The 12,139-nt window shown below is 35.7% G+C and overlaps 1 protein-coding gene across 2 annotated transcripts in view; it reads right to left on the bottom strand.

The window, feature by feature from the left end:
- Positions 1 to 11,722, bottom strand: part of LOC149813255 (Tetratricopeptide repeat (TPR)-like superfamily protein) — a 55,616-nt gene extending 43,894 nt beyond the window's left edge. The window contains exons 1-2 of one of the 2 annotated variants that reach the window (XM_089991673.1): positions 11,565 to 11,719; positions 9,734 to 9,844 (exon numbers count right to left, since the gene is read on the bottom strand). In XM_089991673.1, coding sequence (XP_089847799.1) covers positions 9,734 to 9,844; positions 11,565 to 11,685 — 232 coding nt within the window. In that variant the 5' untranslated portion in view covers positions 11,686 to 11,719. Of the gene's footprint in view, positions 1 to 9,733; positions 9,845 to 11,564 lie in introns of both variants that reach the window. The other variant, XM_089991674.1, reaches the window with a different exon arrangement.
- Between the last annotated feature and the right edge of the window lie 417 nt (positions 11,723 to 12,139).

Here is a 12,139-nt window from a genome sequence, read left to right as displayed (position 1 = left end):
CTCTCCAATCACTTTAAGGTATATCTTGAGGATCACGGTATTATTCACCAAAGGTCTTGTCCTAAAACACCTCAACAGAATGGGTTGGCTGAAAGGAAACATAGGCACATTATTGAGACCACTAGGACTCTTCTTATATCTCAAAATATTCCTAAAACCTTTTGGGCCGAAGCAGCCCTTGCTTCTGTTTATTTAATAAATCGTCTACCATCTAGGTTATTAGGCAAAATATCTCCTTTTCAGATTCTACATAAGCTTGAACCTGATTATAATAGGTTAAGGGTCTTCGGATGTAAGTATTTCATACTTACAGATAAGAATGACAAGCTTTCACCCAAGGCTATCCCTTGTGCTTTTCTTGGTTATTCCGAAACTCAAAAAGGGTTTCGTTGTTACGATCTTCGTGAGGATAAGTTATATGTCTCTAGAAATGTAACCTTTTTAGAAAATGAGAGTGGTTTTGAAAAAAATGTTTCTCAACAAGAAAATTTTGATTACTCCTTATTTGACTTGTTATTTAATAATGATGACATATCCAGTGATGATGATGTATCATTAAACCATGATGAGGAAAATGACGAAGATATTGGTGAACATAATGATCCAGAAAGTAGAGTTCCAAGTGAGCCTATTACCTACTCTCGTAGAAACCAAGGCACCTTTAGAAGTGTTATTGATCAATATAGTGAACTTTCCACTCCTCTTGACCATAGAAGATCTGAAAGAAATAGAAGACCTCCAACCCGCTTTGTATCGTTTGATTCTTTTTCACCCCGATATAGGGCTTGTCTTAGTGCTATTCACTCTTATTTCGAACCAAGAAATTTTGCAGAAGCTAAAAAATGTATAGAATGGCAAGATGCCATGCAAAGTGAACTTAACGCTCTTAAAAGGGCAGGAACTTGGGATTTTCAAACTCTACCTATAGGAAAGAAAACTATAGGCTGTCGATGGGTCTTTAAAGTTAAAACTAAGAGTGATGGTTCTTTAGAAAGGTATAAAGCTCGATTAGTTGCTAAAGGGTATGGGCAAGAGTATGGAATTGATTACGAATAAACCTTTGCCCCTGTAGCTCGGATGGTTACCGTTAGGTGTCTTATTACTATTGCATCTATTAAAAATTGGAACATTTTTCAAATGGATGTTAAAAATGCCTTTTTAAATGGTGATCTTAACGAAGAAGTATATATGGATGCCCCACCAGGCATGATAATTCCTAAGGATAAAGTTCTTCGTCTTCGTAAGGCTCTCTATGGCTTAAAGCAGGCCCCCAAAGCCTGGTATGATAGATTTACCAGTGTAATGTTGGAAAATGGTTTTTCATCGTGTTATACTGACACTGCTTTGTTTACTAGAAAATCTAATGCAGGGATTGTAATTTTATTACTTTACGTTGATGACATGTTAATAACAGGTGATGATGTTCAAGGAGTCAAGGGTATTAAGTCCGTCTTGACTTCAAAATTTGAGATGTCAGACTTAGGTTTTCTGACATATTTTCTTGGAATTGAGGTTGCCTATTCGCAACGTGGTTATTTTCTATCTCAATCTAAACTTGCCTGCGAGATTATTGATAGGTCAGGTATTTCTGATGACAAAGTATGCGAAACTCCTGAAGTTGTGGGAGCAAAAATGAAGATTGACGACGGTGTTCCTCTAACCGATCCTACTCCTTACAGGCAGTTGGTAGGGTCTTTAATGTATCTTAGCATTACTCGACCCGACTTGTCACATGCTATACACATCGCCAGTCAGTTTCAGCATGCTCCTACAACCATTCATATGAGTGTTGTGCTCCGCATCATCAGATATTTGAAGGGAACGGTAAATAAGGGAGTATTTCTATCCTCTTCCTCTAAATTGAAATTGCTTGCTTATACTGACTCAGATTGGGGAGGTGACCCTAGTAACCGTCACTCCACCACTGGTTTCTGTGTTTTCTTAGGTGAGTCCTTGATCTCATGGCGATGCAAAAAGCAACAAAAGGTCTCCCTGTCATCCACTGAAGCCGAATATAGAGTCATGGCATCTACCACCATGGAAATAGTATGGATTAGAAGCCTCTTGGAAGATATGGGAGTAGTTGTCAAAGAACCAACCAAGCTTTGCTGTGACAATAAAAGTGCAATCTACATTGCCAAGAACCACACATTTCACGAGCGAACAAAGCATATAGAGATGGACTGCCATTATGTCAGGGAAGAATACTTGAAGAAAGTCATTGATCTGCCATACGTGACGTCTAAGTATCAACTTGCGGACTTCTTCACAAAAGCACTTTGTTCGCCTAGATTTCATTTCCTTCTTAACAAACTTGCGGTTATCACACCGTAAGTTTGAGGGGGGGTGTTAAAATGTATACTCAAAAACATTATTGTAAGTATAAATATATATACTTATATACCTAGAGATACGTATACATATGTTATATGTATACGTATCTCTATATATAATTATATATATTTATACATTTTCCCCTTTTTACCCGAAAAGGGTATTTTAGTCCTTTTACACTTTTGCGCATATTCCATTTGGAATATGTTGTAACTTTTTCTTTATTTTTTAATTTCTTTTATTTTTATTTTTCCTTTTTGTATTTTCAAAAAGGTGCCTTGGGGGTCTCCCCAATAGAGTCGTTGGGGAGCCCCCAACGGTCACAATTGTGACCGTTGGGAGCTCCCCCAACGACTCCTTTGGGGAGCCCCCAAGCACCTCCCATTTCTTGTATAAATAGGGGTGTTCCCCCTTGTAAATTGCTAAGCTTGAGAGTCTCAAGCATTCCGTTCCTTCTATAAAATACATGCCATTGTGCATGTTTATTTTTACGCTTTTTTGCGTATTTGTTCAAGTGTTGTGAGAGTGCCTTCGTGCACATCTTTTCCATATTTTTTGTGCTCGTATGAGTAGTCTTTTTCATAGACAATTTTACACGAATGTCATACGCGGCTGGATTTCTAGACGAAATACAATACTAGGGTGACCATGACCAAATGGCAGACTTTTTTTCAAGTGAAAAGGTTTGTGACCATATCGATTTGTAAGATGTTAAATCTATTTAAGATCCTGTTTTGATTCTTAATATCAATTTTAAGCTATCAATAGGAATTTGCATATCGATTTAAGATATTGTTTTGATTATTAATATTGATTTCTATGTTGATTCTAAATATCGATTTTTAAGACATTGTTTAGATTTTTAATATCGATTTTTATGCTGATTCTTAATATCGATTTAGGATATTGTTTTGATTCTCAATATCGATTTAAGATATTGCTCTGAATCTTAATATCGATTTCTATGTTGATTCTTAATATTGATTTAAGATGTTTTGATTCATAATATCGATTTCTCTGCTGATATCTATTTTTAAGCTATCAATAGGAATTTCCATAGCGATTTAAGATGTTGTTTTGATTCAATGTTGATTCCTAATATCGATTTAAGATATTGGTTTGATTCTTAATATCGATTTATATGTTTATTCTTAACATTAATTTTTATGGTATCAGTACGCATTTTCATATCTATTTTTTAAGATATTTTATAATCGATTTGCAAATATTGATTTTTACATTATGGCAATTGAAAAAGCATTGGGTCTTATACATGTTGGATGTACGAAAACAAAAATTATGGCTATACAACTCCTTGGACTATGACATTGGTGTAGACTGTGACATTGTGCATTTGGTAAGTTTCTATCTTTAAGATTACCGTGGCCCAGAATTTACTTGCTTTTGCATAAACCACAGGTTGGATTTTTCAAAGACATGTTGGGTGTTGACATTGGCCCGTGGAGGCTTCACGTCGCAGATGATGCTCCTTTACAAAATAATGGCGTCGATTGTGGCGTCTTTGTAATGAAGTGTATTGAAGCAATATACTATGGACGAGCGCCAGAATTCATCGTTGTATGTTGTACACTTAAACATTATTTATTAACCTATATTATTGATTACTACATTTTTATATTGTTCTCATTCCGGGTTTTTTTTCAGGATGATATACCTGGATTCCGCAAAGAACTATGCGAGGAATTGAAGGATTTTCTAGTTGAGGATGATACAAAAACCCAGACTGCAAGATTACCTAGAAAGCTACGAAGGACGGGAGGCCCCCAGAAGTAAGAAGAAGTCATTTTAAACGTCTACCTGTTCTCAAGGATAACGTGAAGATGGTTACGTTCTACTGCGGAGAAATTGATGGAGATGTAAATCATAGGATAAAGGTTGGGTGGATGAAATAGAAAAGTGCAACTGGAGTGTTGTGCGATCGTATAATGCCATTATGGTTGAAGGGAAAGTTTTATAGGATGACTATTAGGCCCGCTTTACTATATGGTACGGAATGTTGGGTTGCCAAGAGACATCATATTCAAAAAATGAGTATAGCTGAGATGCATATGCTTAGATGGATGTGTGAAAATACAATAAAAGATAAGATTCGGAACGAGGAGATACGTAAGAAGGTAGGCGTTGCACCCATTGAAAATAAGATGAGAGAGAATCGTTTACGGTGGTTTGGACATATTCGGCGAAGGCCTAATGATGCTCCAGTTAAAAGGATGGAGAAATGGGAAAATATATTAGTTAAAAGAGGTCGGGGTAGGCCTAGGAAGACATGGATAGAGATGATAGGAAAGGATATGAATGCTTTGAACCTCACCGAGGACATGGCATTGGATAGAAATGATTGGAGGAGAAGGATTCATGTGGAAGACCCAGAATGATTTTCTTTTTTGGTTCATATCGCCGACCCCAATTGTTTTGGGATGAAGGCGTAGTTGTTGTTGTTGTTGTTGTTGTTGTTGTTGTTGTTTCAATTTCCAAATTTTTTGTGTACAGACATTTATAACAAATTTTGTAAGACTGTGTACAAAATTCACATTGATCCATAAACCAAAATCAGAAACCTGGCACACGTGTGTTGAACACGCAAATCGCCACCTCAAGCACCCAAATCGCAACAATGTAAATTTTGCAACAATTTAAGATATTATATCAATTTTTGTGAGATATTGTTTTGTTTGTTAATATCAATTTGTAATATATTATGTTGAATTGCCGTATATAGATTTATAAGATATTATGTGTTTTCTAATGTTAATTTGTGAGATATTGTTTGGTTATTAATATCGATTTGTAATATATTATGCTCAATTGTTGTATATCGATGTGTAAGATATTATGTGTTTTCTAGTGTCGATTTTAATGATATTTGTAGTATGATTTCTATTGTAGAATTATAACATTACAACATAAAATTAGCGTTTAACATTTTATAGCGTGAAAATGCCACTAATTTGCTTTTACGAGCTGTGTTTCTATCGTGATTTACATAATGATTGATAAAAGTCAAATGATTTGCACAAACATTGACCGTGCAATTTTACCGCGATTTGTACTCATGCACAGTGCATTTTTTATTCAGATGTGGCTGACATAGACGTCATTGTGTAAATCGTTATACCATTGCGATTTACACAATGACGTTTGTCTTTTAGACAATGAGCTTTGTCTAATTGAATGACACGTACCATCGCGATTTACACAATGACGTATAAAGGCTACGTGCTATCGCGATTTGCTTTTACGGGCTATGTCTATGTCAACGATATTTCATAATCGCTTTTACGGGCTATATCTATGTCAATGAAGGGCGAACATTACAAGCCTTTGTTCACCGCATACATTGTTAATCCCTTTTGCGATTTTCATTCACGTAGGGTGAGCATCACAATGATTTATGAACAGTACGCGTCTCTAATCGCTTCTTGGATTTTCATTAATGAAGGGCGAACATTACAAGCCTTTGTACACCGCATGCATCGCTAATCTCTTTTACGATTTGTAAGATATTATGTGTTATCGAGTATCGATTTGTGAGATATGGTTTTGCTTGTTAATATCGATTTGTAAGCTATTATGTTGAATTTTCGTATATCGATTTGTAAGCTATTATGTTGAATTTTCGTATATCGATTTGTAATATATTATGTTCAATTGTTGTATATCGATGTGTAAGATATTATGTGTTTTTTAGTGTCAATTTTTATGATATTTGTAGTATGATTTCTATTATAGAATCACAACAAAGAATTTTAACATTACAACACAGAATTATCTATTTACAATAAAGAATTATAGAATTACAACAAAGAATTATCGATTTACAACAAAGAATTATAGAACTATAACAAAGAATTATAGAATGCTAAACATTACAACGATTTGTAAGATATGAAAGTTAAATGCTACAACTATTTTGAAGCTGAAGAATCCACACGCGATTCTTGTGTTGTGTTGCTTGCTTTTGAATTGAACAGAGCATGTCATGAAACAGAACAATATCAGACACTACATTAAGTTTAACAAGAAATGTTAACATCCTCCCAAAATTATTACATACCAAAAGACTTGTCATACTCATGCCATCGTTCCACTCAAACAGGTCGGGTAGATTGCAGGTTACAACATTGTAATGCACGTTTGTATGGTATTGCTGCATATTAGAAATTACACAAGTAAGATATTGATATATTGCACCTAATACAATTTACATAGAAAGCAATATATTGTATTACATACCGGTTTATGCGAAGGGCTCGGTTGCTTAGGGGTTGGTTATTTCTTAGACATTTTCTTGCCAACCAATTTCAGTGCACTCTTTGTCTTCCGACGACTGCGATCAGAGGAAGGTTTTCTTTTGATACCCTTTGCTAGGTGAATATTCTTATCATAATCTACAACGTTTACTCCTGACTTGTCGAAAATGATGTTTACGCTTCGGCCCAACTTCTCACAAGAGTCAGAGGAGGCGTGATTTTTACCTACGTTGTTCGATCCTGTTTTCTTAGATTGGTCTTCACGAGCTGCAACAGACTCATGGTAAATTAATTGTACTTTTTCAAGTAATTCCCTTGACACGTTTCTTATACATACATAGGCTTCTTCGCTTTTCGATGCCAAATCTGCAATATGCATAAGTGACCTACATAGTTGTTGGTAACGGGAGGCTATCTGACACTTCTCATCAACACTAGATGGACTGACATTATTTGTCTCTAGCAGTTCAATCTTTGTTTGTCTCGTCCATCTTCGCATTATATATGACTCAGGTATTTCTTGTATCTTCTCTTGATTAAGTGTCTTTAATGCATGACAACATAAAATACCTTTGAATTCAAACATTTTGCACGTACATCCAACTCTTTTGTTGACAACATTGTACGTAACATGTGCTTCTTGCCTTTTTGGATACTCTTCGCCATCCCATACAACATGGTATTTATGCACATTCTCATATTGCATACATCCTTCTTTGTTGCAATTCATGACCTGTATAACCGCTTTCTTAGTCCATTTAAATACAGTTAGTGTATACAGATCTGCAGGTCATGTCAATATTTTCATGCCCAAAAGTTACAGGGCGGGTGTTGAAGCATTTCATATCTTTTTCAAGCTCATTATGTTTAAGACCATTTACAAATAATTCATATTGTTTCATGAAACGAAACATTGTTAAACATGAATACAATGTTTTTTTCAGTGTGTCATGCATAGATTCAGCTCTTTGTGTGTTTATCATACATGCACAAAAGTATTGTCTTCCATATGCCAATGTCTACTTCTCTTTGTCTGCATATAAATGTTGTAACCACACACAGTCTTCAAGGTCGTACATCTGAATCATTTGCTCCCAATCAGACATAAAGGTGACCTCGTCTATGCTCTCAAGTATACACTGTTTAAACTTTTTATCAAACCATGTCTTCTGATTAAAAATGTGTCATATGTTCTTTGCTTCATTTTGAAAGATATGTCACAAACATAGGCGATAATATGCATATGGTCATACATGAGACATTGCAGCTGCAATTGCATGATCATCATCTATAAGTACAACTCCAAGGTGCTTCTCATTCATTGTCTGTGTAAATACTTTGAACAACCACTCAAAGGTTTCCTTAATCTGGTCATACAAAAAAGTGTCACCTAATATGCAACTCCATGAGTGATGGTTTACTTTGACAAACTGCGCAAATGGCCACTGTTCTGTATTAATCTTCACTGTCGTATTAAAAACAAGCACATCATTGAAGCATTCATAATCCACTCTTGACTTTAAATCTGCCCAAAACATATTCAGAGCATACCCATCTTCATCCAGTTGCATTGCACTAAAGAAACCAGGGTCAATGTTTGATTTTTTTTGTAAGTAATCAACTAAAGAACATATTCTTTCATTCTTCATGTTTTCTGACCTCTTCCTTCTCAAGTGGTTTCTTAGATCCATAGGTGTGAATGGTACATTCTCGCGACCATCATCTACGTGCACGCAGAAATTGTATGTCTTCCTTGGTACAATGTCGGCGGCATCATCTATTTCAGCAATTGCAGCATGCTCTTCAGTTACTTTACGATGTGACCTTAACATAGGCTAATTCATGGTTATGATCATTAATTAAAGTACGAACTACATATTTCTCATTCGGAAGTCTTCTTAACACCATTCTCATTGGACAACTGCATCTTGAATCTGGCTTGCTCCTTGTTGGATTTCCACTTGACTTCTTCCAACCTTGCTTTGAACAAACATATGTCTTTCTCACCATGACACCCTATGCATTTTTTGCCCAAAAATACCTTCTAACACTGAAGTCAATTTTTAGGGCATAATCATTGTAAAATTTGTATGCAGTTTCCGCATTATTAAACCGCATTCCCTCTACGGGAATAGAGTCAAGTGTACTATCATGTAGACTTGAGGTGCTTGCACCTTTGTCAAGTGCACTGTCATGATCGTCTACCTCATTATCGAATTGCATTTCGTTTGTTGGAATATTCAAGTCAAGATTGAATCCAATGACTGCACCCTTCTTATCATGTGCATCATTAGTGCACATATTCAATTCTTAAGGTGTGTCGATAGTACGAATGTTCGTTGCTCCATGACTTTCCAATGATTGAGATACGTCATCTTAACTGCAACTAGTTGATATGCTCGACACTGTCATGTGCAAAATATCAATTTGTGTTAGCCAACGCATACGTTTACTACAATTTATTCAAGATGCATATAATAACGACTACCGATTAATTAAGCATAATAGCTTACAAATCGATATTAACAAACAACACCATATCTAACAAATCGATACTTGAAAACACATAATATCTTACAAATTGATATACGACAATTCAGCATAATATATTACAAATCGATAGTAACAAACGAAATAATATCTCACAAATCAACAGTAGAAAATACATAATATCTTATAAATCGATATACGACAATTCAGCATAATATATTACAAATCGATATTAACAAAGAAAACAATATCTCACAAATCGACAATAGAAAATACATAATATCTTACAAATCGATATACGGCAATTCAGCATAATATATTACAAATCGATATTAACAAACAAAACAATATCTAACAAATCGACAATAGAAAACACATAATATCTTACAAATCGATATTAAAAAACAAAACAATATCTCACAAATCGTTACTAGAAAACACATAATAGCTTATAAATCGATATACGACAATTCAGCATAATATTACAAATCGATATCAACAAACAAAACAATATTTCACAAATGGACACTAGAAAATAATAATATATTACAAACAAAAAAATATCTCACAAATCGATATACATGTTACTACAACCGCAATTTATGTTACATTGCATATACTAAGTGAATGAACGATACCGGAGAGGGTAGAGGCACTTGCTCGCATCTGTAACCAAGCATTCTTGTCAACAGGTTCCAGCGTCTTACAAATGTCTTCAAGTTTCCAACCGTTGAAACGATAAAATCTACCTGGAATAACAAAACAACGCCTTAATGACACTCACGACGACATACGTTCTTCAATAATAGCACGATGACATGGAAAGGTACTCACGACGCTTTAATGGCACTTGTTGAAATATTTGTGCTTCATTGTTTTTTTCCATACTGCCTAACGAAAATGAAGAAGAGAAGACTATGAAAAGAGATGGCAAACAAACCCCCCTTGACGCCCACCAATGATCGAACTAGTCGTTTGATTTATAGTTATCTCCACGAGGTAGGAACGAACCAGGAAAAGTTTTCTATCTAATAAGTGTCTTTCTTTGCTTCTCTCTCTCCTCCTCATCTTCCTTCTTTTGCCTTTGTTTTTAACTTGTGCTACAACAAAGGCGAAACGTGCAAATGTATATACGGGGAGCGGGAGGATATTTTTGTTCAACGCATATCTATCTTACGGGAGGACATTTCCATCAAAAGCATATCTACCTTTTTTATATGTTATTTTATTATAAAGTCTTCGTGGGCAACATTAGCATATGAATTATCACGGGTCCCAAGATATTCTTCCGTACACACGGGAACACGCGAATTTGTGTTTCGGAGAGAACACACACCACCCTAAACCCCTCTCTCCCCTGGGGTTTAAATAGAAACAAGGGGGGGGGGGGGGGGGGGGAGGTTAGTGTGGACCCAGATCCAGGTTGGATCTGATCCAAAAACTATAATTTATTTTATTTTTTTTTAAAATCACGAGTGTTACAGCTTTAGATAGGAAAGGTGAGGGATGAGACACAAGAGAATGAAAGGATGATTATCTCACAAAAGGATTTCAATATATATAAGCTTACTTTTAATGGTAAAAAATAAATGTCAAACATTCACAAATAAATGTGTAACTGTTATATCCAATGGCTAGAGGCTAACGGTAGGAAAATGGTTAACACAATTAAGTGTCCAACAGTTAGATAATGGCTAGCTCATTTAAGTGCCTAACGGTCAACAATCAATTCCTCTAACAACTAATTTAGAAAGTCAAAGTCAAAACAGGCACGACTATGAGCTTAGCTTAGCTAAGTGCTTGGTCAAAGTTAAGTCAAATAGGATCAAGATTTTAAGCTCGGTGAAAGCATAAATTTGAGACACAATACCAACATGTTGTACCAACTGAATTGTCATTAAGGAACTCCAGAAGCTGGCTAAAACATGGATTGGTCCACTTCAGTTGAGTACAGCTGCTCCAAATGTTGTTGTGTATAAAAAAATAATAATCAATCCCAGTATAGGACCATAGGGACTCTAAACGATCACTAGAAATACTTTAGTGGGAGACCTTCAATTGGTGATGCATACTCCTATTCGCCATCTCATTTAATGTGTGTTACAATTGTGATTGCCAATTCACCCAGATGCCCAATTTTGTCAGACGATCATACTATGCACACGAAATCCATGAGTATCAATACGAACCCCCATTCATAAAACTCATGGGTTACTTTAGAAGAAAAAAAATCCAACTGAAATACAGCAAAAACGAAGAGGAAGTGTGCAAAACAAACAAGATCTCAACAATAAAGAGAAACCCAATTTGGGGAAGGCTAATATTTCTCCAATTCTAGAAATATATGGCAATCAAGCTCATTTTACGATCAATACGAGCAAATTCTCACGAATATAGCGCAAATCAAGCGAAAAAAATAAAGACCACGACAAAGTATGGGGGAGAAGAGAGAGAAGTTTAGTGTTTTACCTGAGAGAGCTACACGGATACGAGGATTGGGCCTCCGAAGAGGGAAATTAGGGTTCTTGATGGACGAGCTCTCGTGGAGTAAGAGACCATCTAGTGAGCGGGAGAAGGATAGGGAGGCCATTTTGTTGAATTCTTTCGATTTTTTTTCCTCCTCTTTTATCAACTTTCGTTTTCCCTCTTCTCATTTTATAAGATGGAGACAAGGATGCTCCCTTATCCAATATCCCTATGGTTAGCTCCACGTGGCATGACATGCAAGCATGGAACACCATCCGGATCTACAATGGGTCTGGATCTATCCGAGCGGGAGCCGAACCAGTAGAAGTTTTGCTTTGGGTTGTTTACAAATACATACCTTTTATTCGATAATTCAAATTCATGTCCAGAAAATTTGATAATTCAAATACATACATCATTTATTTACGTTAACCAAATCCATACCTGTGGTCAGCTTTCTAAGTTGTCGGTTCATATTCCCACTCCAAAGCTCCATTTTATCCTTATAATTTATTAAAAATGTTAGTTTTCTGCATAACCCTTTTACTGTTTTTCCAACTCTTTGCTTTTCCTCACTA

Source organism: Nuphar pumila, chromosome 16 (assembly GCF_984573655.1).
Source record: "Nuphar pumila chromosome 16, dmNupPumi1.hap1.1, whole genome shotgun sequence".
NCBI lineage: Eukaryota > Viridiplantae > Streptophyta > Magnoliopsida > Nymphaeales > Nymphaeaceae > Nuphar > Nuphar pumila.
This window is presented reverse-complemented; position numbering and strand designations above follow the sequence as displayed.